Source organism: Drosophila arizonae, chromosome 5 (assembly GCF_054131065.1).
Source record: "Drosophila arizonae isolate 15081-1271.41 chromosome 5, UAZ_ARI_1.0, whole genome shotgun sequence".
NCBI lineage: Eukaryota > Metazoa > Arthropoda > Insecta > Diptera > Drosophilidae > Drosophila > Drosophila arizonae.
This window is the reverse complement of record NC_142925.1, coordinates 11,022,114-11,049,758: the sequence shown is the minus strand read 5'-3', so window position 1 is coordinate 11,049,758 and position 27,645 is coordinate 11,022,114. Positions and strand designations below refer to the sequence as shown.

The following is a 27,645-nucleotide window of genomic DNA, read 5'->3' as shown; positions in this document are numbered from 1 at the left end:
CAGCTTAGCATAACAGTTTTACAGGATAGCTTAAAGGTCGTTAAATATATGTTTTTTAATTTAATTGCATTTGTCTTTGTTGTTGTTGTTGTTTTGAGGATTTGCATAAATTTCATCAGGCATGGCACTTAATAATATTGACTTATTATTATGCGCAAATTTATATTTTGTTGTCGCCACGTTTCACACTCGAACGAGTTTTTGACCATATTTGGGCAAGCGTTTAAATGCCGGCCGGCTGCTTAACTGATTGGATTGAAGAGAGGGAGCTGGGTCAAGCAGATCATTCAGCTCGCTTAACTCTAAGCCGAACCAGGACAATGACTCGAATGTAAGTGTGTCTCTTTGTGTGTGTGTGTCTGTCAAATGAATCAGCAGAGCTGCGCAGATGCGAAGCGGGTCTCGTCATGGTCGTCACTTCTAAAACGATTGCCAAAAATGAGCAACGCAAAGTTTTTGAGCTGCCATTTTTGGTTGTCTCCGGCAAGGTTGTGTGTTGTCTTTTGGTTGATTGTCAAGACGTGATTTTCTTGCCATATGCCGAAATGAAGTTACAAGCTGTTGCCTACCTACCTCCCTCTCTCCCTCTCTCCCCCCATCACCCTGAGTCATTTGGATACTTTTTAAACAATTTCATCAAAATTTGCCGAGTTTTTATTTAATTTTTTTTTTTTTTTTTGGCACCCAAACATCTTACAATTCACAACTTTCAATTTCTCTTTTGATTAGTTTTGTGTGTGGGCAGCATTTGAATTTGAATTTGAGTTCGAATTCGAATTTGGGCTTTTGGCTATTCAGCTTTTGCGTTTAATGTTTGTTTAATAACTGAAAAATCATTCAAGAGTCGCATACTTAGTGCCCACGCAGTCCAGTTATGTACATACATATATTGGCTATATATTTATGTATATATATGTATATCTGTATATAGCTATGTGGGCTTTGCCGCCAGCTAGATACTGATACAGTTTCGGATACAGATACAGATACATAACCTTAGATACAGATATATGCGTTTGCTTTTTATGGAGTATCCAACTTTTAAGACTGTGAATGTGTGTGTGTGTGTGTGTGTGTGTGTGTGTGTGTGTGTGTGTGTGTGTGTTGGTTGCGCTGTGGCCGTGTGTGTGTTTCTTTGGGCAACATTAACTAGGCCACTGAGCATCCAGCGAGCTGTTGTCGTTGTTGTTGTTGTTGTTGTTGCCTAATTTGTAGCATGCTTCAAATTTAAGAATAGGAATTTATAAAGCTGGCATAAATATTTTAAAATATTAATGCATACAGAAGTCGTCACATATCTAAATTATGTCGCAGATATGTAAATGATAGATTAATGAAATAAATTCAGTCATTTGTTATATTTCATATCAATTTGGTTTTGATGTCTGTTATTAGAATGTTATCAAGTTATCGCCTTTCTATGCGATTTTCATATGAGAACAAAATAGTTCAACGTTTTTCTATCGATGTAATTTACAAATGTGACTTAGCTTTTATATTGAGATGAGGTTTTTTAAATTATGGATATACTTGGGGAGGTATAACTGCGCTATTAAAATTTCAACTATTCAAGATCCGAATCTAGTATTTTTACTAAACCCAATTAATACTTATACATTATTATTTTTATTCTTCTTTAGACATACTCCGGTCTTTTCTGCGTTGTGGTCAATCCCTACAAGAAATTGCCAATCTATACCGAAAAGATAATGGAGCGGTATAAGGGCATAAAGCGACACGAAGTGCCTCCGCATGTATTTGCAATAACGGACAGTGCCTATAGAAATATGTTGGGTGGTAAGTGACTAAGATAAGAGGCTATATATACATATATATTATAACTGCATAATCTGCTGCGCTTCATAAACATTTGCCCAGTTTTTTTGTTTTTGTTTTGCGATTTTTTTATATCGCAATTTTTGTGCTTTATCGAAATAAAAATTCCCGACTACAGCAAATAAACAAAATAAATTAAAAATGCAAAGAAGAAGAAAGCAAACAAACGAACGTACCCAGAAATACCTTGATAAGATATCAGCAAAGCCGACCAAGAGTTGAAACTTTCTGCGAACAGCGCGACTGCAGAAATCCATGAGAGACTCTCTTAAGTTGGTCGACTTTAGGCCTTGACGTCAGCACCGTCCCGCCCCTACAATAGCAGCGGTAAAACATAGTGATTCATTCTATACAATAGATGGCCGAGCCAAGTTTTAAATAGTATCTACGTATATATACATATGTATATATGCTATATATGCTGAAGCATATATAAAAAGATTGTTTTGCATATTCCTAATCTGAAACAGAAAACTGGTTTCCTTTTCGACTGAGTTTTTTTTTTTTCATTTTGGCTACGGTATTTTGCATACCCTAAAGTGATAGATGGGTGAAAAGGAGGGTATATTCTTAGTGCAGGAATTGAAGTGATATATATCGAAATATATTTGAGATATATGTATATATGAAGATAAAAGAGAAATTTATGAATAGTATATTTGAGCAGTATTTATATACTAAATGTGTATCATCGAACTAAATATTGATTTTATGCCCATAAATAGGAATTTTATGTTAGATTGTATATTAAATATGACAGAATATGTTTCTACTATAAAGAGCAGACGATGCCATATAAAGAAGTCTAGGCAGTCTATACAAGTCTAAACAGAGAGTAAGTAGTCTGGGGTATTTGCTAGTCGAGCACACTCTCGCTTGCTGCCTGTTTTTTCTTTTTATAGAGTAGTTGGGCTGCATTTCAAGCGTAACGTAGATTTTGTTTGTGTTGTTAGTGCGAATGACTCATCTGCTGTGGAGCTTGCAAAACATATGCACAACTTCTCTGGCTAGCTGAACTGCTGCTGCCCCACACGAAACTCCCCCACCCCACCAGCCCCCTTGGTCACCATTCGATATTGCGTTTATACGTGTCATTACCATATTTGGGCCTAGAACTCGAAACGCTGTGTCTGGCAATTTTGTATCGTTAAAATATATATGAAATGAATAAGAAGAAGACGAAGACGAAGAAGAAGGAGAGGGTGAAAAATAAAATAAGAAATGTTTTAAGCACTTTGTCACCATATTTGCCGCTTAATCAATTTCTGTTTATGCACAATTTTCTTAATGCGCGTGGCGGGGGGGGGGGGGGGGGGGGTTGGTAGAGCATTAAAATGTGAACACGACTTGGACTTTGACTTGAACCGAAAAAAAAACTAAAACAAAACTTGAACAGCAGCGGGTGCGGCTTTCAGCCTGCTTTGATTTATTTGTGGCTGCTCCACAATCTGCCTACATATATCTATATACAAAGCTCTTGTCTCTTGGCTCATGCCCGTGCCCGTGCCCGTGCCCGTGCCCAGCCCAGCTGAGCCCATCCCAAGCCATCTCTGCTCCGTATCTCATTCTCTCGCTACATTGGCCCCAAGCACGCACCACTTGACCGTCGTCCGCTCGTCCACTCGGTCCGGCCGTTGGTCACCTTTGCGGTTTCTGCTGCCAACTGCAATTTTAATTTTAATTTTTCTTTTCATTTCTGTATTTTATTTTTTGGAATTCCATTTTGACTGCCAAGCGCTTCATAATGCTTCCAATGTCATAAGTTTTGCTGTTTATGACAGCCAACAGACACGCCCTCAAGGCGCTCATTGCTGTTGTTGTTGTTGTAACTGCAAAAATGCTTCTTGGGTCTGTTTTTAGTCATATGTCAGATGCCTTAAGGAGTGCCAGCTAAATTAACTGGAATACCACTAATTTTAAGTAGTTGGATTAAGTAAGGCAACTTTATATTTGATGTAAATCTGTGGAAGAGAAATTGGATAATAATGTACTATATATTATATAATAAATATATGCTAATAGTATCTAAATATTTCTAAACATAAATATGGCTAGAGATTGGGGATATTAGAAATATAAACGATGAAGAATTCTACTATATACATATATGCTAATATTAGCATAAATGTTATTAGGGATATCTATACAAATTTGTTCACTAGCTCCAAGAAACGAGCTTTCTATAACGCTAGATTTTTTTTAAAAACTTTAATTCTTATTATTAGATATTATTTCATATATGAAAGGACATACTACAAAATAATATTCTCAAAATAATTTATTTTAAGAGACTTTTCTCAATAATAGATCATAGATTAGAGTCCATAAAAGGCATTATTTGATAGATTGCTTTATTAATGAAACATTAGGTTTTAAATAGCTCATGTTCAATAGATCTCTCTCAAAATGTGCTCCATAATAATCTCTTTCCTTCATCTATAGATAATAAACACATTTTCTTCTGCTCTGTGGCGCGACCAAGCCAAATATAGTTTTTTAATTAATACAAAATGGCATATTTACACGCATCAGCCATCAGACTTCAAAGTAATTCTGGCTGATCTATAATAATAATTTTTGAATTCGATGAGATCGTAATGCTTCAATGATTTTTTGCTCCAAATTCCAAAGAACAACAAGAACTGGGCTCTAATTGAGCTACGAGAAATGAAAAAGAAGAAGAAGAAGCAGTTAAAGTAATGCCCATAATACAAGAATAGTAAATAATAACAATAATGAAAAAGACAATTTAAGAACTAATAAAAAAAAAAAAAAAAAAAAAAAAAAAAAAAAAAAAAAAACTTGCTCAAATGTGGCGCCAATATTTAAGCTACAATCGAGATGTTTGTTGGCTTTTTTTTATGGCTCTATTCAGCTTTTGTTGTTGCTTTTATCGTTAACGCTTGAAAAAGATCATTTGCTGCGAGGGGGGGTTTAGCAGTGCTGGTGGAGGGGGGGGGGGGGGGTGGCAAGGCGGGCAGCAGCACAACTTATGCAATGTGACGGCGGCGCCTTGACGATGTCTAAATGAAACTCAAGCTGAGATCTACAGAGTGTCCATCTATGGCTATAAAGCTCGCAGGCCGTAATAAGTACGGGGTCGTTATGTGCCAATTTGTTATCTATTTTTTCTTATTTTTGTATTTTTATTTATTTTGTATTTTATTTTTTGCTTATTTTTTTCTTTTTTTTTTATTTGTAAACCGAAATCTGTGCCAATGGATATGTTGCGTCGTGTTTTTGTGGTTACAACTATAGCTAGGTAGAGCTCAGTATATGTGTGTGTGTATCGATTATGTGTATCGAGTATCGAATATCTGGGCTAACTGCAATCTGTGCTTGCCCGACTTAGTTAACCGTCTAACAACAGCTGTCGGAGCTAGATCAGCCAACTGCATTTAGCTAGCCAAACAGATCAGCAAGTGGCGCCCAATTTCTATATATATACTTACTATATACACATGTATATGCATGTATGTATCTATGTATCGATGTATGTTTGTTTGTATTTATGAGATGCGCGCAAATTTTAAATGATTTTCAATTGAATGTGTGTGTGCGAACCCTCATTTTATTTTATTTTATTTTTTGTTTGTTTTACTTGTCTATTATGTCGCACATACCCTGTAGTTAATTAATTGTTAGAAAAAGGGAATTTTGTTTATTAATTAATAATTAATGTTAGTTTTAATAAATTTTTATAGATGATTTATTTACCAATGATAGCTTTTTATAAAAGATAAATATTAATTCATTATAGTTGGCCATCTACATAATTTATTTTCCTAAAATATTTAATGAATTTTCTCAAATATAAAAATCAATATACAATATATATTTTTAATTTTATTTATTTTTTTTTAATTTTTTTTTTTTTAATTTAACTTTACTTTTATAACAATATGATTTCTAAATTTATTTTATAAGTTACTATAAAACAATCTTTCCATCTTTCCATCTACCCACACCTTTTTGTATGTCCACCTTGTATGCCATTCGTCTTATTTACAGGGTATACATTCATTCCTATTTGTCTTTATTTTCTGTTGTTGTTGGCGCACTTGAATTTGGGTCAACTTAAATTTCAAGCTGAGCTTTGCTTAAACAATAAAAAGACAGAAAAATGGGGGAAAAAAACATTACAATAAAGAGAAACTGAGAAAAAGGCAAAAACAACAGAAATAAAAACATTGTCAGCTATTTTTTGTTGTTGTTGTTGGCGAAGTTTTATCTGTTTGTCGTTGTGCTTAACCCATTTCGGCATTTCTACATAATTATTGAAATCATTCATGATTATTGTGATTTTATTAATAATATTAGTTACCATATCTACTATTTTAATGCTTAAAATTATTGTTTAGGCATTATTTGTTATAGCATATTCATTAGCAGTTTCTAATATATTCTGATCCCATTTTATCCTTTATATCCTAAACTATACCTATTATCCTTTTCTATCCTTATACAATACTATCCCCATTATTCCTACCATTGCTCTATTATAATTATTATCATTACATAAATATTTCTCCATTTCGGATCTATTTCTATAAATTTCCATATTTTCTTCCTCTTTCTAGATCGTGAAGACCAATCGATTTTGTGTACTGGCGAATCGGGTGCTGGCAAAACGGAGAATACCAAGAAGGTCATACAATTTCTGGCCTATGTGGCTGCCTCTAAGCCCAAGGGCTCTGGTGCGGTAAGTGTCTCCCACCTAAATACACTGAGAGAAACAGAAACTATCTATTTATCGATACACAAATGCAAAGCCGTGCGTGGGCTCAAATTGCCTTAACAAAGTTGAAAGATGAAAAGACTTCTGACACATACTTACTTTAATTATTCATTATTGTCATTGGCATTGTTATGATTATCATTATGGTCATAATTAACCAGTTGATAAATGGTAAAAATCATATGGATATTAAAAAGACCAATTCACGTTGTGAATGTGTCGGCAAATTGGCTTTTATACGCCCTCAAACTGGCTCTGGGTTGTGGGTGTCATGAGATACCCTGTACAAGTGAAGGAGTTGCTGGAGACTGACAAGTTTGCATATTTATTATGGAATAAAAATTCAATAAAAATTGTAAGAATTTTAAAGTGAAAATTAAGCTTTAGTTAGATTGAAAGGTAAAGAAAATAGAATCTTAAAAATGTATATGTGGAATAATTCACTATATATAGTTTTTATGCCTAAGCTTTTCACAGGGCATTTACCTAGTTGAGCAGGTCTTTTCCATGCATCAAGCACTTTTTACTTTGTTGATTCAGCTAAAACGTTTTCCCAGCTGTTTGTGCGTCTCTAGTTACGAATTATGATCCGCAAATGCACACACACGCGCACACACACATGCACACAGAATGCACACTCACACACACACACACATGTACAACAAAATGTTGCACTTAGCATTGATGTAATGACATTAAATCACGTAGCCCCCATGAGGCCAGGCATTATCCATATATGCAGCATTTGAGTGTGGCGCATATGGCACAGACCCCAAACACTAGAAGCCGCACAACAAAGCCTCTATCTCATACTCTCTCTCTCTCTCTCTCTCTCTCTCTCTCTTTCTACACACACTTCATTAATCAGTCAGATAATACACATATGTATATATCCCTCTCTGTATGTGCGTGTGTGCGTGGCTGTAGTTACCCTAAGTTATTTGATGGCTGCTGACAAATGACTTTATTTGTTGTGCCCTACACCGAAACGCGGGGCACTATCATCATCTGACATAGATATGATGTGATGTGTGTGTGTGCTCAACACCAAAGTTTAGATAATGTGAAAATAACAATAAATTAAGCAAGCAATTTGGGGCTTTTTTTCTACTTTTAATATTTCATTTTTAACTGGAAAGCCAAATAAGGAAGGCTTTAGATTTTCTGCGTTGATATATTTATTTGAAAATTTGATTTATTTTTTGCCATATATGAATAGTTTTTGTGAATCAGAAGTCAATGCACAAATGTGGAGATATAACAACAATTGTATAGGATTGATTAATTATAATAATAAATAAATATGTACTTCAATATAAGTAACTAATTTCTTTAATTTTGGTTTACAAATTCATATTATACATATTAAACATATTAAACAAATTCATATTGAGTTGATCTAATCAACTCAAGTAGAGCATACGCCGTTCGTCAAAGTCCAACTGGCGCACGTTTTTCATTTTATTTACAACCATAAAACAAACACCCAAAATGAAATTTAATTGCGCTTGTCAATGGACAGCAATAAAAGAAAATAATAAAAAAAGGAGTGCTGGAGTGGGTGAGAGGGGGGAAATAGGCAATTGCCACGCCCTCCCTTGCGGTGACAATTGAAAATTGAAGAGAATTGAGAATGAAATCACTTGAAATTGCGTCAGGGCCAACGAGTTGAAGTTTTTCCATTTCATATCAATTTTTTGTTGTTAGTTAATTTTTGTGAGTTTTTCCAAGTTTTTTTTGAGATGTTCATATCTAGACGTAAAAATGTGTGTCACATTGTTGTTGTTGTCGTTGTTGTTTCATAATTTGCAGCTGTTGCTGCCATAATTGGCTTTAGCTTCGCTGCTAACGAAAATCCTTTTAGACGCTGCTGCTCTTGAGAGATGTTGTGGGGCTCTCTGTTTTACAGCCTTATATGAGGGGTGATTCTAGAACGTGTTGTTGCTTTTCAGGTGATAAGCTGCAAATAAAACATAAAAAGTCAACACCAAAATTGAAATTGAAGTGCAAACAGTTGTTGTTATAGTTGTTGTTGTTATTTCAGCTGTTTGCCAGTTTGCTATTAATTATGATTATATTTGCCATAAATAGACGATGATATCGTGCATGTTCAACAACTGAATCATTCACTGTTCGAGCGAACAAAAGAAGGAAAAACAAACTCAAATTCAAGGGAAGGTGCTACAAGTGTAACACACACACTCACACATACCTTGATTAGAAATTAGTTCATCATAGTAGTAAGTTGTAACAGCTATGATAAGAGTGGAGCGGAAATAAATATCAGTGGGAGAGAGAGAGAGAGAGAGAGAGAGAGCGAGAGAGAGATAGGGCGAGTGGACATGCCTTAGCTTATAAGTCAGCTTAATTGTGTTTATAGGACTTGTTATATAAAATCCCTATCCCTAATTTTGATGAAGAAAACTAAGAGAGAGGCAGGGAAGGAAAGAAGGTTCGTTTAGAGAGAGATAAAGAATATATAATGTACATATACTATTATATGAAATTCGTTAAACTCTAAGCAGATCAGGAGGATAAGGGAGTTTCAATATAGAAATATTAAATAGAAATACAAATATAAAAATAAAATTCTGCAGGCAAATAAAAAACTTTGCACAGCTTTGCATTTGTTTATTTTAAGAATTTTTCCAAACTATTTACTCTTGTTCTTACTATTTATAAAAATATAGTTTTATATAAAAATTTGTTAAGAGTTATACAAATTATGAATTTAATTGTAAGCTTAACTAAGTTTAAACTTAGCTAAAGGCGTTCTTTATTTTCGACTTATTTTCAACTGCTCTATACTTATTAATTATATTTTATTTATTTATTTCATGTGCAAACGTTACACCTTCTACCACACACATACACACAACATATACAACTGTATACACACACACGTACACGTACACCCACTACTACTACTACTATTGTTTGCCGCTGTTGTTGTTGTACAATTGACTGGTTGTTGCTTTTTTATTTACTCTTTAATGCGATTTGTACATTTTGTATAAAACATAATTATTATATTTAATTTAATTTGTACATAAAAAACAAAAACGAAACCAAACCACACGCAACTCAAATCGAAATAAAAACAACCAACCAAAAATCCACAACCAACAACCACAAATCAACCCAAACTCCAAAATATGAACAGGTGCCGAATCCTGCCGTCCTCATTGTAAGTATGCAAAAGTCTAGAAATAGTACACTCTATATACATATATAAATATTTTTTATTATTATTATTTTTTAAAAATTAATTTCTAAACAAATTTAACATAATTTTCGTTGTCTTTCTTTCTGTATTTTTCTTACCAACAAATTCTGTTAAGAAGCGTTTGAATTTGTGTTCCTAAAAATGTCTTTTTATTTATATTTTTGCAGACATATTTTGAAAAGTTTTAAGACCAGAGTACAAGAAAAAGTATAGATAAACAATTAAAAAATATATATATATATTAAAGAAAAATAATTAAATAAAAATTTGAAATTACTCTTTAAAGCCCCAAAAGTTAACAAAAACTTGTCTGTACCTGAAAATAAACAAGTCATATAGGCATAAAATATGACAATCGATAAACAATATATAGAATTTTCTTTCTTAAATGAAATATTCTTCAACTAATAAATGAGAAATTGTAAAAGTCCTTTTCTTTTTAATATGAAAGCCCAAGATATTTTTCTTTTCAATAGTTCTGCAAGAATATGACATTTACGGCTTGCCGTACTTCAATTATTTTTCCATTGCCTCAACTCATTTTCATTCAATGACGAATAGTCTGTTTTGATTATCATTAACTTTTGTTTTTCTGTACAATCGCTTCATGCTCATTCATTGACAAACTCAAATTTCGAGTGAGAGATTATTAAAACAAGTTCCAATAATTGATTTCTAATCGCAACTGTGCCATGTGCTTAACTCCTATTCCCACTTCATGCTATCCATATATATATCATCATCGTATATATCTCACGCTACGCATATTTTAGAGTAGTCATCAAGAAACATTTGCGGTAAAGTATGCTCCAAGTAACCAAGCAAAACTTTTCAATCTATCAACATACTATATAAATATATACATAAATATATATACATATACATATATCTTATATATTTTATATGTAGAAACCTATTTCGTTTTGCCTTGGCTGTATTTATTATTTTTGTACTATTCAATGCTGTGCTAGCTCTAGTATTACAGAGTCAATTGCTGATCTACGTAAACCCCATTTAGCAACTTAATACCTTTGCCTCTAACCACATACCCATTATTGCAGAACTTTTCGGTGAACACGAATAAATACATTAAGGTCAAATGTAATGTCAATAATATATTTGGTAATAAGGTGCACAGTAGGAAGATCATCGAAGCAAACAACAACGGTGTCGGTTCGAAGACGATCATGCAGCTAAGTAGCTGCCATGTGGTGGATCGGTTAGCTGCTGCGACGCATTGTGACTGTCTCGTAGTTGATATGCCCATGCCCGAGGTGGAGGTAAAAGCAATCCGCGAGCGGATTGTGTAGCTAGCCGAATGGCTTTAGAGTCGAGTGCAGTGCGATCGAACGAAAGGGAAAGCAGAGAGAAAAGCTTCTCAGCTACGCGCATTACCTAAGAGATCACAAATTCTTTGCTGCGCTCATCAGGAGTTCAAGCAATTTTATCTCAAGAGAAGATAAGCTATACAAATTTACTCAAAGAGTATTTACGATCAGCTTGCATAAATCATATTTATATGAGAAGTTAAGCTAAGGGCAACTGTCTTAAAATATTTTCATTTAAGAGTTCTTTTAAAAGCTGAAATCAAGAGTTGATTGACAATATTTAAAATACAGAAGAGACTCAGTGATCGTTTGAAGATCGATTCTTGTGTTATCTTATAATTTATTCATAATCTGACAGTCTATAATAGCTTTTCAGTCTATAGTTTTTCCAACTGATTCTAGCTCTGATCCTAAACATCATTATATGATATAAACTTTCTTTGACTGGTCTTACTCTCAATGATCAGGATCTTCAAGGCGATCGCACTGCATTAGCCTAGGAAATTGTGACCTGTCCATTCACGTGTAGGAACTATGTTTGTTTCTTCTGGCTTTTGTGCATGTTCTTCTGCTCGTTGTTGACTAATCTGAATAATCATGTAAATTTGTTGTATGCGTTTGTCTGTGTAGTTATGTCATTATATATGTACCGTATGTTGTATGCATTTAATGTTTAACCCAAAGAAAGCTTTATGTGAAACCCTTGTGTAATATATATTAATGTACGACTATTTTCGCAGGGCGAGCTGGAGCAACAGCTGCTGCAGGCGAATCCCATACTGGAAGCATTTGGCAATGCCAAGACGGTCAAGAACGACAACTCATCGCGTTTCGTAAGTACAAAAAATTAGCAAATGAAATATTAAGACAGTTTGATTAATGTAAATCTTTGTGCAGGGTAAATTCATACGCATTAACTTTGATGCATCGGGTTTCATTTCGGGCGCCAATATCGAGACCTATCTGTTGGAGAAGTCGCGTGCCATTCGTCAAGCGAAGGACGAACGTACATTCCATATATTCTATCAGCTGCTGGCGGGCGCAACGCCGGAGCAGCGCGAGAAATTCATACTCGATGACATTAAGTCGTATCCATTCCTCTCAAACGGCACGCTGCCCGTGCCCGGGGTCGATGACTTTGCTGAATTCCAAGCGACAGTCAAATCGATGAACATCATGGGCATGACCTCGGAGGATTTCAATTCGATATTCCGGATCGTTAGCGCCGTGCTGCTCTTTGGCAGCATGAAGTTCCGGCAGGAGCGCAACAACGATCAGGCAACGCTGCCCGATAATACGGTCGCCCAGAAGATTGCCCATTTGCTTGGCTTGAGCGTTACGGATATGACGCGCGCCTTTCTCACGCCCCGCATCAAAGTGGGTCGCGATTTTGTGACCAAGGCACAGACCAAGGAGCAGGTCGAATTCGCCGTGGAGGCCATCGCCAAGGCGTGCTATGAGCGCATGTTCAAGTGGCTGGTGAATCGCATCAATCGATCGCTGGATCGCACCAAGCGACAGGGCGCCTCGTTCATTGGCATTCTCGATATGGCTGGCTTCGAGATCTTCGAGCTGAACTCGTTCGAGCAGCTGTGCATCAACTATACCAATGAGAAGCTGCAGCAGCTATTCAACCACACCATGTTCATCTTGGAGCAGGAGGAATATCAGCGCGAGGGCATCGAATGGAAGTTCATTGATTTCGGACTCGATCTGCAGCCCACCATCGATCTGATCGATAAGCCTGGTGGCATCATGGCTCTGCTGGATGAGGAGTGCTGGTTCCCCAAGGCCACCGACAAGACGTTTGTCGACAAGCTCGTCTCCGCCCACTCCATGCATCCGAAATTCATGAAGACCGATTTCCGTGGCGTTGCCGACTTTGCCATCGTCCATTATGCCGGACGGGTGGACTACTCGGCCACGAAATGGTTGATGAAGAACATGGACCCGTTGAACGAGAACATTGTGTCGCTGTTGCAGGCATCGCAGGATCCGTTTGTCGTGAACATCTGGAAGGATGCGGAAATAGTCGGCATGGCACAGCAAGCGCTAACTGATACCCAATTTGGGGCGCGCACGCGCAAGGGCATGTTCCGCACCGTGTCGCATTTGTATAAGGAGCAGCTGGCCAAACTGATGGACACGCTGCGCAACACGAACCCAAATTTTGTGCGCTGTATCATACCGAATCACGAGAAGCGGGCTGGCAAGATCGACGCGCCCCTGGTGCTGGACCAATTGCGCTGCAATGGTGTCCTCGAGGGTATACGCATCTGTCGCCAGGGCTTCCCCAATCGCATACCCTTCCAGGAGTTCAGGCAGCGCTACGAACTGCTTACGCCCAATGTCATACCGAAGGGCTTTATGGACGGCAAGAAGGCCTGCGAGAAGATGATCCAGGCCTTGGAGCTCGACTCCAATCTGTATCGTGTTGGCCAATCGAAGATCTTCTTCCGCGCCGGTGTGCTGGCACATCTGGAGGAGGAGCGCGACTTCAAGATCTCCGATCTAATTGTCAATTTCCAGGCATTCTGTCGCGGCTTCCTCGCCCGCCGCAACTACCAGAAGCGTCTCCAGCAGCTGAACGCCATACGCATCATCCAGCGCAATTGTGCTGCCTATCTCAAGCTGCGCAACTGGCAGTGGTGGCGTCTGTATACCAAGGTCAAGCCCCTGCTGGAGGTGACCAAACAGGAGGAGAAGCTCGTGCAGAAGGAGGATGAGCTGAAGCAGGTGCGCGAGAAGCTCGAATCGCTGGCCAAGAATACGCAGGAGTATGAGCGTAAGTACCAGCAGGCGCTGGGTGAGAAGACCACGCTTGCCGAGCAGCTGCAGGCCGAGATTGAGCTCTGCGCCGAGGCGGAGGAGTCGCGCTCACGCCTGATGGCACGTAAACAGGAGCTGGAGGATATGATGCAGGAGTTGGAGACGCGCATCGAGGAGGAAGAGGAGCGCGTACTGTCGCTGGCCGGCGATAAGAAGAAACTGGAATTGCATATTCAGGATTTGGAGGAGCAACTCGAAGAGGAGGAGGCTGCACGCCAGAAACTCCAACTCGAAAAGGTGCAGCTGGATGCCAAGATCAAAAAGCATGAAGAGGAGCTGGCGCTCACCGAAGATCAGAACCAGAAGCTGCTGAAGGAGAAGAAAGTGCTGGAGGAGCGTGCCAACGATCTGTCCCAGACGCTGGCTGAGGAGGAGGAGAAGGCCAAGCATCTGGCCAAACTGAAAGCCAAGCACGAGGCGACCATTGCCGAGTTGGAGGAACGCATGCACAAGGATCAACAGCAGCGCCAGGAATCGGACCGCACCAAGCGCAAAATCGAAACCGAGGTGGCCGATCTGAAGGAGCAGCTGAACGAGCGCCGCATCCAGGTCGAGGAGATGCAAGCACAGCTGGCCAAGCGCGAGGAGGAACTCACCCAAACGCTGATGCGCATCGATGAGGAGTCCGCCTCAAAGGCCGCCGCCCAGAAGGCGCAACGTGAACTCGAATCCCAGCTGGCCGAGATCCAGGAGGATCTCGAGGCCGAAAAGTCAGCGCGCAGCAAGGCCGAAAAACTGCGTCGCGATCTCAGCGAGGAATTGGAGGCGCTTAAGAACGAGCTGCTCGACTCACTGGATACCACAGCCGGTAAGTCGAAGATTTGTGCTTTTCCTGTAATACTTTCTATATCAAATTCTCTTCTTGCTCTGCTACAGCCCAACAGGAGCTGCGCTCCAAGCGCGAGCAGGAGCTGGCCATGCTGAAGAAGTCTCTGGAGGAGGAGGGCGTGAATCATGAGAGCGTGCTCGCTGAAATGCGCCACAAGCATGCCCAGGAGCTGAACAGCATCAACGATCAGCTGGAGAATCTGCGCAAGGCCAAGGCTGGCTTGGAAAAGGCCAAGGGCACCCTCGAGGCGGAGAATGCGGATCTGGCCACGGAGCTGCGAAGCGTGAACAGCTCGCGACAGGAGAATGACCGCCGACGCAAGCAGGCGGAGTCTCAGATCGCTGAGCTGCAGGTGAAGCTGGCGGAGATTGAGCGTGCGCGTTCCGAACTGCAGGAGAAGTGCACGAAGCTGCAGCAGGAGGCAGAGAACATTACCAACCAGCTGGAGGAGGCCGAACTGAAGGCCTCGGCAGCCGTCAAGTCAGCCAGCAATATGGAATCGCAGCTGACAGAGGCACAGCAGCTGCTAGAGGAGGAGACCCGCCAGAAGCTCGCCCTCAGTTCCAAGCTGCGTCAAATCGAATCGGAGAAGGAGGCACTGCAGGAGCAGCTCGAGGAGGATGAGGAGGCGAAACGCAACTTCGAACGTAAATTGGCCGAGGTAACAGCCCAAATGCAGGAGATCAAGAAGAAGGCCGAGGAGGATGCCGATCTGGCCAAGGAGCTCGAGGAAGGCAAGAAGCGCCTCAACAAGGACATCGAGGCGCTGGAGCGACAGGTCAAGGAGCTGATGGCACAGAACGACCGCCTGGACAAGAGCAAAAAGAAGATCCAGTCGGAGCTCGAGGATGCTACCATTGAGCTGGAGGCGCAACGCACGAAGGTAAGTAAAGACACGTATAATAAATAAGCCAGTTGCTCATCCTTATATCATTCATCAGGTGCTCGAATTGGAGAAGAAGCAGAAGAACTTCGACAAGATACTCGCCGAAGAGAAAGCCATATCAGAACAGATCGCCCAGGAGCGCGACACGGCGGAGCGTGAGGCCCGTGAGAAGGAGACCAAGGTGCTGTCAGTATCCCGCGAATTGGACGAGGCGTACGACAAGATCGAGGATCTGGAAACGAAACGCAAGCAGCTGCAGAACGAGCTCGACGATCTGGCCAACACACAGGGCACGGCCGACAAGAACGTTCACGAGCTGGAGAAGGCGAAACGTGCGCTCGAATCGCAGCTGGCCGAGCTGAAAGCACAAAACGAGGAGCTCGAGGATGATCTGCAGCTGACCGAGGATGCCAAACTGCGTCTGGAGGTCAACATGCAGGCGCTGCGCTCGCAATTCGAACGGGACCTGCTAGCCAAGGAGGAGGGCGCCGAGGAGAAGCGACGTGGCCTGGTCAAGCAGCTGCGCGATCTGGAGGCCGAGCTGGACGAGGAGCGCAAACAGCGAACGGCCGCGGTGGCGGCCAAGAAGAAGCTGGAGGGTGATCTCAAGGAGATTGAGACCACCATGGAGATGCATAACAAGGTGAAAGAGGATGCCCTCAAGCATGCCAAGAAATTACAAGCACAAGTCAAGGATGCGCTGCGCGATGCCGAGGAGGCCAAGGCCGCCAAGGAGGAGCTGCAGGCGCTGAGCAAAGAAGCCGAACGAAAGGTGAAGGCACTCGAGGCCGAAGTATTACAGCTGACCGAGGATTTGGCCAGCTCGGAGCGTGCCAGGCGAGCGGCAGAAACTGAGCGCGACGAACTGGCCGAAGAGATCGCCACCAATGCCAGCAAGGGCTCGCTCATGATTGATGAGAAGCGGCGGCTGGAGGCGCGCATTGCCACCCTGGAGGAGGAGCTCGAGGAGGAGCAATCGAATTCAGAGGTACTGCTCGATCGCAGCCGCAAGGCGCAGCTACAGATCGAACAGTTGACCACAGAGCTGGCCAACGAGAAGTCCAACTCGCAGAAGAACGAGAACGGACGTGCGCTGCTCGAGCGCCAGAACAAGGAGCTGAAGGCCAAGCTGGCCGAGATCGAGACGGCGCAACGCACCAAGGTGAAGGCCACCATTGCCACGCTCGAGGCGAAGATAGCCAATCTGGAGGAGCAGCTGGAGAACGAGGGCAAGGAGCGACTGCTGCAACAGAAGGCCAACCGCAAAATGGACAAGAAGATCAAGGAGCTCACCATGAACATCGAGGACGAGCGAAGACACGTCGACCAGCATAAGGAGCAAATGGATAAAGTGAGTGGAATTTGTAATTGAATTTGGGATAATGCTAATTCTCTTTATGTATCAATCACAGCTGAATAGCCGCATTAAACTGCTCAAGCGCAATCTGGACGAGACCGAGGAGGAGCTGCAGAAGGAGAAGACGCAAAAGCGCAAATATCAGCGCGAATGCGAGGACATGATCGAATCCCAGGAGGCCATGAACCGTGAGATTAACTCACTGAAAACGAAATTGCGGTAAGCGCAGGGCAGAGACTAGCGGGGAATTAACTGGATGAACTGAAGGCAGCAGCAGTGGCTGCAGCTGCTGTCGCTCTAATGAAAGTTTATACTCTTGCAGATGAAGCAGAAAGTGTATAGCCTAAAAGGGGAGCACTTCAAATAGTATATATAGTATAGTATATAGTCTTATGATTTCTGATAGGTATAGCTATTCCATGACCAGTCTGTTCAGCTGTTTGTTTACTATGTCAATATGGATTTTACTTATATAGAAGTCGGTCTGATTGTGTCTTTATATACATATATTGAATAACATCTCTTTGTAATCATGTCATATAGATTTAATATATAGAATCTGTAATCTCTATCTGTCTGCAAGAGTACGTTGACATCGGCAGGCCGATTGTAACTCAGCTTCTTTTTGGTATTATTTCTTTTTTTGGTTTTTTGTACTGTTTATTTATTTATATTTTTCTCTGGTCTTGACGACGTTGTTACTATATGTGCATATATAGTTCGATACAGGTGGCCGAGACTGAAAAGGCCAAAGCATATTCGCCGAAAAAGGATGCTGCACTCATTATGAATTGTGAGGGTCTGCATTAGGTTTCCATTTCGCTTCGCTTCCTCTTGGTAGGCTGTAAGTGCTGGCGACATCTTCATCTACACCCAACCAACTACAGAGAATGAACCAATTCCAATCAGATCTATGTCAAGATTTTAGTGCATGTTAGACACACACACACACACTTACACACATACACATTAAATCGTGCGTTTGAATAGCGTTCAATGTTCGATACGAATCCCTTCCCAGGACTAGAACTTAGTGCATTTTATCGTACATAGCGTGTCTCCACTTCCCTACAACTCTCGTTATATTGTTTTACATACATATATATATATATATGTTTGCGTTGACCCTTACAACCTCTTGTTTTTATTTTGCACGATAAGCCTCTGTCTTTAATTATTTTTAAAAATAATTTGTTATATTTTGTATTTTGTTTCTCCTTTTGTAGACGCACCGGCGGCATGGGCCTCAGCTCCAGCCGACTCACGGGCACACCATCGTCCAAGCGCGGAGGCGGCGGTGGGGGCGGCGGCGGCGACGACAGCTCATCGGTGCAGGATGAATCATTAGATGGCGAGGATTCAGGCAATTGACGCGTTAATTATTAATACATAAAAAAATAATTAAAAAAAACAACAAAAAAATCAACAAAAAGGAAATAAACGATTATATTTTAATGTTTCTTTTATATAATTTCTCTGTTATTTTTTATATAAACTATTATTCTTAATTAAAAACTTAAAGACAACAACAAACGCAAAACAAAATAATTATACAACATAAAAACAAACTACAACCAATACGCGTATTAACTTTCTTCCTCCCCTACTTAAACCCCCTTCAACATGCAATATACATATACAATACACATGCATTTAATAACTAAAGGTTTATAAAACAATCAAATGTTGAACAAGCAACTAATATACGAATTTCGTTTTGTTTAGAAACAATAAATATTTGCTATAACAATTATAAATGGTTCAAATGTCTGTTTGAATTTGCGCGGGTCGAATGCGAATTGTGCTGGCAGTACTCTTGCAGTGTGGCCAAGCATGGGCACAAATTCTCGAAAATCATGCATATCAACTAGCTCTTGTCAGTGAGCAAAGTCTAGAAGGTCGCATAGGGAATTTCAATAGAGTTTGTGAGCAATAAAGAGCAAAGAACTGATTATTCTTATGATACTCATTTATTTAGTTTGCACCTTTTAAATTCAATAAAAATAAAAAAATCGTTTTTCTTTTTATTTGATGTAATTTTCTTCTAATCAATTCAAGTATCAACAGTCATCCAACAAAATTGCACTGTAAAAAATTGTTGCATACCGTTACGGGGTTGCCGGTAAAGCCGTTTTAGTGCAGAGTTTTCGTATGAAGGTTTTCTGAAGTACCAGGCGAACAGAAATCAGCAGCAGGGCTGAAAATGTTAATGAACATGGTGCTAACAGTGCACTGTCAGCGAACATAATTCTGGTAAATCGCTGTTAAGTACACTGTTAATCAACAGTAACTGTTATTTTACCGCCAAACTTTGGGGCAGTTGAATTTTGAACTTGAATTCATAACGGCGAGGAAGGATACTTGTTATTTAATGATACATAATCAAATCCATACCATTTATTGCTTTTTATACTTACTATTTATTAAACATTTGTTTCATTTCTTTATACATATGATACATATATACAATTTGTTAACTACATCGTATCCTAAGTCGTGACAAATTCGAAAATCTCTTGATTAATAAGGCACTCCAGCGCAAGAAGGCTCTCTCTCTTACCCATGCACAAAACCCATTTGTGCTGCCCCGCCCACAAATCCCTCCCCTAACTAATTGCTAATGGCACTACGAATTGGCGCAATGCGCCAGACTGACGCCATGTGGCAGGACCTGGACAACAACAATGCCACCACCATTGCTAGCACTTGGACCAGCAAGGGCCTCCAGCTCCGCAGAGGATTTGCTCTTCTCCAGCTGCTGCTGCTCCTCACGCTTGCTGTTCAGATAATAAACACTGGCCACGATTAGGCTGAAGCTGGTCACGGAGACCAATAGGGTGCCGTACTTGAGCGCCAGCTGAATGGCATCCAGGCCAAAGGTGCTCACATAGAGCGTGTGCAGGACATCTTCATTAAAGTCGCCAGCGGTTATTTCAATCCAGATCAGGGGCAAGATGGTGGCATTCTGCATGCGCCAGGCTTGATCTGAAAGACGGGAATTTAGATGAATGGACTCTATAAGCGAATGTCATTTAACTTACTGCGCAGCAGTGGCGTCTTGTCCAGCATGATGTTGATCTGGATGCGGGAGGCGCCGCTGATGGGGAAGCCAAAGCGCGGATGTATATCGGCATAAGTCTGATGCAGTTCGGCATCTGGATTGATGCCTTCAAAATCTTTGTACAGTATCGGATCGCCGGTGAAGAAATGCGGAAACGATGGGAAGATTGGCGAATCATCGTAGCACCTGGTCGCATTGATAACGCCACTCGGCAGACAGAGATCAGTATTGCGGCAATAACATTCGTTGGCCGGATTCTCGGAAGGATGGGCAAAGACGTCCAAGGGCGTACGATAGCGCAGCACATCGATGTCATTGTAGATGGTCTCCTCCTTCTCGAAGCGCAGCGGCACCTTGCGGCACAGCACCTGCAGGAAGACATTCACCGTGCTGCGAGTCTGCAGCATGGTGGGCGAGAACATGGACGGCTCGCTGCCATCGATGCGATTGCACTCGTCGCCCTGCCAGAAATCCAACTGGGGCTTCCCATTGAACTGGGTGATGATGCTAAACTTGGAGATGTCGTCCTCGCCCGTGTTCAGCTGCACCGAGTCCACGCTCGTTCCGTTGCGCTGCAAATGGAGATCAGAGATCAGGGATTAGCTGATGTGGCTTAAGTTGAATCTAAGTTTCTTTAGTTCTCACAGTTCTCAGCAGACCGAAGTGCGTCTTGCCGCCGCCCAGGGATTCCAGACTGATGATCTTGTCCCGATAGCCCCATAGGTACTCGTGGGCAGTGAGTCGCTTGAACAGCGGCTCCTCAAAGAGCTTGATGGTGCCGGTCACAATGAGGCGCTTGATTGCGGCCATCCGCTTCACATGCACCGCCGCCGATAGCAGCGGTACATTGGGCACCAGGATCATATCATCTTCCCGCACCGTCGACTTTTCCGGCAGAAACTTATACGATTTTTTATCCTGCAAGCAGATGGAAAAATCAATATATTTGTTTAATTAATGGAAATTTGTGAGAGGCTTACCCGAAATGTAACCGTATGATTCTTATTGAAGGACACCTGATCCTTGATCGTATGCTCCTGATAGGTGAGCGGACCCAGATCCTCGACGTGTATCTTGTCCGCCCGCCCAGCCAGGTAGTCCTCAATATTCGTATAGTTAAAGATGTGCGCCTTTAGCAGCGTATCATACTTGGGATCCGGCGAGAGCCAACTGTTCGCCGTATCCGAGTGCTCGGCGAGTATTAAATTCTGCGAAAGTTACGAAAGTACAAATTAGCGAGTGATCGGATATACATATATACTGGGTATGTTTGTAATGTGAACTGGTATAAGGGAATCAAAAGGTAACGAATGAAGGGATTAAGAGCGAAAAGTAAAGATGGAAGAACGAAGAATGAAATGCAATGAATGTAGAAGGAAGAGAACATGGAGAGAAAATAAACAATTCGTATCGGCAATTACCTCGAGCATTGTATTATTGTAGTATTCGGTAAACCACATCACAAAGAACCCGGTCACGCTTATCACAAACAGCAAAAACATGGAGCCCAGCACTGTAAAAAGGTCGCAATAAAATTGGGTTAATCCGAGGGCGATGACGCACATGTATAAATACTTGTAGTATGGACTTACTTATCAGTGTGCCCATATCCTTGGACGTCAGATTGCGCAGGGCCAACGATTCCAGTATCATATCCAGCACCGTCAGCTTCTCGGGCCCGGGACTGGAGTAGTTCGAGGTATTGCCATTGCGTAGGGAGTTCAAGGTGTTCGTTTTCGATTTGTTTGTTTGTACTGTGAGATCCTCTGAGGCAGGCAGCGTTGGCTGTGCCACATCATGGTGCAGCGTGGCATGCGACATGATGTCTGGAGTATTTGCTGTGAAATATATAATGATTACGAACTATGTATTACTATTAGCATTGTTTATTGTTTGGTTTATTAGTTGGCTTGGTATAGAGCCACGTCTAGCGTTATGCATGTTATGTATAACCCCAAGTGATCTATGGCGACACGTGTTATATGCCACATTGCCTTATCACTCGCCATGCCATTAGGGCTTTAGTATTTCGCTCTGGTCATTGAACCAACGAACAAAAACTTGCAAGTGCATGTTTCGAGTATAGAAATGGTTTGCCCATTCATAACTTAACCTGACTCAGATACCTGGGCTCTATATAGATTGTATATATGTATGTAGTATATATATAGTATATGTATAATTTAATTCCGAAATGATCTAGCGCTTGAGTCGCAGCTCTTAACCAGCCGATCGTTGAACACCGTGTGTACTAACTAATCTCGGTTTTGGTTTTTTCACAAGCTACGCGTGCTACTCTCAAATCAAAGTACAATAACAATTCTATATATATATATATGTATATTATACTAATCGGTCTATATAGAATGGCACATCGCTTATCAGTGTTGCTTGGTAAATGCGAGAAGGCTACAAACACAATTCATACAGAGAATATTCAACGAGTGTATTAAAGCAAATCTATAGACACAAATATATGTGTATGGGCATATCAGCATACATATATATGTATGTATGTATGTATGTATGGGTACCTTAATATGCTCCAAATTGCGAACTAGTTGGGGTACGTCTTATATTAGGGGCTTAAGCATGGTAACTATGAATATATAGATATACTTATGCCTATGTGTATATACATATGTATACAAATGCTTGTTTGTATATGGGATTAGCATATAAGAGTGTTAAGATTCCATTAGGATCTTTTCCAATCATTTGTATTCGGATAATTCTCATATGAATAGTAATGATAATGATGGCAATGAGAATAATAATAGTAATGGGATAATAATATTAACAATAATAATAATGATAGTTCTAAGAAAACAATAACAATCGTACGAAATCTATAAGAAGTACGAATTTCTATTAGTTCTTATCTAAAAAACAAAAACAAAAAACTATTCTAGTTTCTATATATAATTGAATGAAATACATTGCAACCAATTCAAAATACATGAGTGAGAGATAAGCTAATGCCCTAATGTAAGTTAGGTAGGTACAGGAAAGTTCTTATAAACAACAATTTTAAGTGCTTTTGTGGTCGCAGTTGTATTCGATAATAGCTTTAGAGATTTACTGATTAAGACTTATAAGAGTACCAGAGTATTTAAATATACCGATTTGGTTTAAATATAAATTGAGCAAACGAAACGATGAACTATAATATATGACAGAAATTTCTAATCTTTGATAGAACTTTCTGCTGATTTATTATATATATGTATATACATAATTAATCAGCAAAAGTTCTATTAAATATATAAGTTATATACATACATATATATGTTTGTCTATATATTCATATTATTGCTAGCTCTGCGGTAATGTCAGCTGGAAAAGGGGTCAACAACATTCTGATAAGAATTGCGCTGCTGTTTGTCATAATTGCCAATTTGAAATGAAAAATTTCCAATAATAAAAACTATGAAAAGTAGCGGTTATCAAAATAAATGAACTGAGCTGGATCAAAAGTTGATGGACTCTCCAATGATTTACATATTTGTTGTCAAGTTCACACACACACACACATACACACACACGCGCACACTTATGTATTTATAAATACAACTGCATGTGGCAAGTATTTGGAAGTAGCTCGAAACATGTTCTTTTTTTTATATATTTAATTTCTGCTCACTCGGTCGCTGATAAGTATTCACACACAAGCACAAACAGACATAGATACATACATGCATACATACATACAATATACGTACATGTGCAGGCTGGACGTTGTGCGGGCGTTTAAAAGCTTTGAAAGTTGCACTGGCCCTGTTGTTATTGTTATTGTTGTGTTGTTGCTTCTGCTATTCAACTCACTGCTATGAAATTTAATTGACGCTGCGGCGTCGTTCACTCAGTGCCATTGACTGATAACACAATGGCACGGCCACGGAAGATGCGTCCACCTGTGCGGAGAGCAAGCGCCGGCATAAAGACGAGCAACGCGCAAGAGCTCTAATACGCAGCTACCGTTGTTGGTGTGCACTTGAAAAATGTTGAGATGTAAGCGAAGCACACAGAGAAACACGTACGCGCAGCCCAGCTGATCGCAACAATTTGGAAACGAAACACGCGCACTCAAACTCACACAGGAATTGCACTCGCGCTTGTTCTCACTCAACGCTACTCTCTCGTCTAGCGTTGTTTCTCGCTTGCACTCACTGCAAACGGTGCTCCGTATGTATGCGCTCTTGCTTAGACATGCACTTTCCAAGACGCCTGCCAAACATTTGGCGTTTTAATTAATAATTTGTCGCTTTTTGCGCTGACTGCGCACAAAATACGAAGCCAAAAATTTTAAAAGCTTGTTATTGTTCGTATTATTACTGTTGCTATTGTGCTGAATGTTGTGTATTCCAGTTCGCCGCAGCGACACACTACGCCTAGGCAGCGCTAGCTCTCTTGTTGCTGTCGAAATCTGATTGAATGTTACTGATTGTTGTTGTAATGTTGTTGCTGTTCTTGTTTCTGGCGTTCCAGTCTTTACGGGCTGTGTTGTTGTCTTGTGTTTTGCGTTCTTTGTTACCCACTTGATTCTTTGTTTTGTCGCTATTTCGTTCTGACTACCGATCGCTTACTGTTGTTGTTGTTGTGCTCTTGTTATTATTATTATTATTATTATTGCTGTTTTTTTTTTTTTTTTTTTTTTTTCATATGGCAAGCTGGTTTTCCGTATGACTTGTTACAAATTCGCTGCAGTTTCTTTTGTTGTTGTCGTTGGAGATATTGCCTTTGTTTCAGATTTCTCTCATTGCACTCACTTTTCCATTAGCTACAGGTGGGCAGCAATTAATTGGCCACTCATCTGCCAACCTGGCAATGCGAATTATTGAGGCAACACAATTATAATGTCAGACCCTTTCCGTTGCACGTTTCACATTGGACGGATTAGCCCGGCCCGTTTCACGCACTATCAATATAAAAATTGCGTCGCAAGATTAGATTTGGCTTGTTATTGTTATTATTATTTGCGTTGCTGCTGCCTGAGCCTCTGCCACTGCTTCGGCTGCTGTTGCTATGTTTCTTATTTTGAGTTCGGGGTGTACCGTTACACACTGCGAGCACACAGCGAGTTGCGCCCTGCCCACGAAACAAGTTATAACTACGACGCGCGCAACGCATTCACTGGCCTGGCCTGGCTTGCTGCTGTCCTCTATTCGCTGCCTGCGCCGTTGCTGCTGCTTTCGTTGCGTCGCTGCATTCGACTGTGAGCGAGTGTTGATAAGCGAGCGAAGACATTTACAGCGGGAAGAGCAGCGCGCTGTTCGCAGCTGGCAGCTATGATTACTGATTGTTGACTGTCTGTCCTCTGTCTCTGCAGAAGATGTTCTTGTTTACGTATCGGGATCATTTTTTGACGTAGCAATCACACATTAGCATACACATTCATACGACGGACACAAAGTGCAAACTTAATCACCGCAAGACAAAGAATCGACACAGCGAGCGAGTATCTTTGGTTGTATATAGGCATGTACATGTGTATGTATGTATGTATGTTTGTTTATAGGTATGCGCAAAGCATCCCCAGCATTGCTGTTTAGACATGATACTACACTTCGCCGTTCGGCACTCGTCGTCTTTGGCGTTCGGTGGTCGGCGCTCGGCTTGTTGTTCAATGATTGTTTCGTTATTATCTTTTAGCGTGTGCTCCATTTCCATAGCGGCGGTCGAAGTCGAAGATGTGCACTGAAACAAATTGCGTTGTGCGTGAAGCTTTGGAAAGCTTCAAGGCTTATTATTGCTGCAGCTGGAAAGAGTCATACGCTCTCCTCTCCTCGCTGCCATGCTCTCTCTCTCTCTCGCAAGCAGCTGACAAACAGATTTGAAGGGAGTTGATCTTTGTACGAACGGCATTATGGTGTTGGTATGTATAATTGTTATCAATGTGTACTTTTAGCTATTTGTGTGTTAGCTCACTCTTATATTTCGTCTTAAATGCTGCATGTTTGCATATCATTATACTTGTTTCACTCTTATATTTCGTCTTATACGCTTGCATTAGGAGTTGCGCAATTGTGTTTTAAGGTTTAACAACTGGTTGACTCTTATAATTGAACTCGGATTTATTTATAGCAATGACATTCACCTAATCTAATTAGCGCTATTAAAGTAAAAACAGCTAGGTCTTATTAAAAGTGAAATTGCGTCTCAGTTGCTGCTTCACCCCCAACCCCCAGCCCGCCACCTACTAGCTAGATAAGTGCTTTGTAACAACAAAAGTCTCGCCGTTTTCTCTATCAATTAGCAGTTTCTCAGTGTCGAGAAATGGCAGAATTTCTCTTTGTATATCTTAAAAGGTGCAGTACACTTGACAAAAATAATGTAAAACCTCTCGTTCACGCACTCTTTGTCTTTCAGCTTCCTTATGATATGATAGACACATACTTGTTTTCACAGATAAATGAATAATGGGAGGTATATTATTTTTATGTGTGTATGTATATATATTTTCAGGTATATATTTTTAGGTATTCCACACGCGTGTTCACATTACCCAAGGCAGAAGAGATGCGTATATATGTATAGATTAATTCGCATGTACTTATTGTATAGCTGTAAATAGCTGATAAACGACGACTACGAGTCGAGTTATTGAACTCTACTCAAGTGTATTCTGCATTTATCAGTTTAGTCAAGAGTTTACTTTACAATAATCTCGCAGCTATAATACGCGTATTTTCATACATGTATTTATTTCACCCCGCCAAGCCCGAGTTTTACCTCCTGCGTAGTCAGCGATGCTTGCTAAGCGTGCTATTTGCTCTGTCAATCATCATACCCTATACAATGCGTTAACGAGGTATAAAAGCGCTTGCTCTTGTTGATTTCCGCCAGTAAGTGTTTTGGTAGCAGATATTAAATTAAGATTTGAAAACTTAGTTAATAGTTGATCAGTTGATTATTGGATCACAGCTCTCTCTTTTTCTTTGTTTTTTGCTTTTACACTTGAAGGCCTTGGGCAAACACCTGTTTAGCTTGACTGATAACATTGGACTTATCACATGAAGCTCTTTCTTTCTTAATATATGTGATTAACTTCATATTTCTTTGTTGATTTTTATATCTGCCTTGCTTTCTACATTTCCTTATATCTCCCTGTTTTTTTCACTCTCTCCCTCTCTCTAACTTGCTCTCTCTCCCTCTCTCGTTCACTCACTTTCTTATGGTTTACTCTTTGACTTTCTTTGTTACTCACCTTCTGTTTATCTATCCTTCTCTCTCTCTCTCCATCTTTGTGTCATTCTCTTTTTCCAATACAACCTTCAGCGTTGCTCTGCTTGAGAGTTGAGCTTAGGGTCCTTCGCTTTTACAGGGTATTTGACTGTCAGCAATGGCTGACAGGCTAGTTGACTTATTTGCCACCCATCGAATAACAAAATCATCCAAACAAATGATAGCCTTTTTGAACTTTGTCCACATCACTGGAATGATTAAGCTGACGACCGATCACAGATGATACACATACATACATATATTTCAATATAGTAAAAATGTTTTCGTGCACTTAATAGCTTTTCAATAAGCAGCCTTCACAGATCTGTCG

The 27,645-nt window shown here is 40.5% G+C and overlaps 2 protein-coding genes across 9 annotated transcripts in view; one reads left to right on the top strand and one right to left on the bottom strand.

The window, feature by feature from the left end:
• zip (myosin heavy chain 10) overlaps window positions 1-18,500 on the top strand; it is a 30,723-nt gene extending 12,223 nt beyond the window's left edge. The window contains exons 4-14 of one of the 5 annotated variants that reach the window (XM_089470411.1): window positions 1,641-1,797; window positions 6,417-6,538; window positions 9,738-9,761; window positions 10,574-10,597; window positions 11,869-11,961; window positions 12,026-14,765; window positions 14,834-15,669; window positions 15,728-17,023; window positions 17,085-17,248; window positions 17,749-17,873; window positions 18,256-18,500. In XM_089470411.1, the coding sequence (XP_089326537.1) occupies window positions 1,641-1,797; window positions 6,417-6,538; window positions 9,738-9,761; window positions 10,574-10,597; window positions 11,869-11,961; window positions 12,026-14,765; window positions 14,834-15,669; window positions 15,728-17,023; window positions 17,085-17,248; window positions 17,749-17,839 (5,547 nt within the window). In that variant the 3' untranslated portion in view covers window positions 17,840-17,873; window positions 18,256-18,500. Of the gene's footprint in view, window positions 1-1,640; window positions 1,798-6,416; window positions 6,539-9,737; window positions 9,762-10,573; window positions 10,598-10,861; window positions 11,081-11,868; window positions 11,962-12,025; window positions 14,766-14,833; window positions 15,670-15,727; window positions 17,024-17,084; window positions 17,249-17,748; window positions 17,874-18,255 lie in introns of all 5 variants that reach the window. The other 4 variants (XM_089470409.1, XM_018009585.2, XM_018009586.2 and 1 more) reach the window with 4 other exon arrangements.
• Window positions 18,501-19,425: 925 nt separating this feature from the next.
• LOC108615241 (lysosome membrane protein 2) lies at window positions 19,426-25,721 on the bottom strand. Of its 4 annotated transcripts, none has more exons than XM_089470415.1 (7): window positions 23,813-25,721; window positions 21,683-21,953; window positions 21,512-21,603; window positions 21,071-21,298; window positions 20,736-21,008; window positions 20,071-20,662; window positions 19,426-20,014 (listed from the first exon to the last, which is right to left on the bottom strand). In XM_089470415.1, exons 2-7 carry the CDS (start codon window positions 21,909-21,911, stop codon window positions 19,656-19,658), a joined length of 1,773 nt encoding a protein of 590 aa, XP_089326541.1. In that variant the 5' UTR covers window positions 21,912-21,953; window positions 23,813-25,721; the 3' UTR covers window positions 19,426-19,655. The 4 variants fall into 4 exon arrangements, with proteins under 4 accessions (XP_089326541.1, XP_089326543.1, XP_017865085.1 ...); XM_089470417.1 differs by having other exon boundaries at window positions 21,683-21,928; window positions 23,916-25,721; XM_018009596.2 differs by having other exon boundaries at window positions 21,683-21,928; window positions 23,813-25,713.
• Window positions 25,722-27,645: the final 1,924 nt, after the last annotated feature.

What these genes read in the sequence shown, in the direction of transcription:
- LOC108615241 (XM_089470415.1), bottom strand. Translation starts at nt 21,911, where the DNA reads ATGTCGCATGCCACGCTGCACCATGATGTGGCACAGCCAACGCTGCCT. An exon ending in ACTTCGGTCTGCTGAGAACT is followed by an intron (nt 20,663 to 20,735) that starts GTGAGAACTAAA and finishes CTCCATTTGCAG; the next exon opens with CGCAACGGAACGAGCGTGGA. An exon ending in CAAGACGCCACTGCTGCGCA is followed by an intron (nt 20,015 to 20,070) that starts GTAAGTTAAATG and finishes CCCGTCTTTCAG; the next exon opens with ATCAAGCCTGGCGCATGCAG.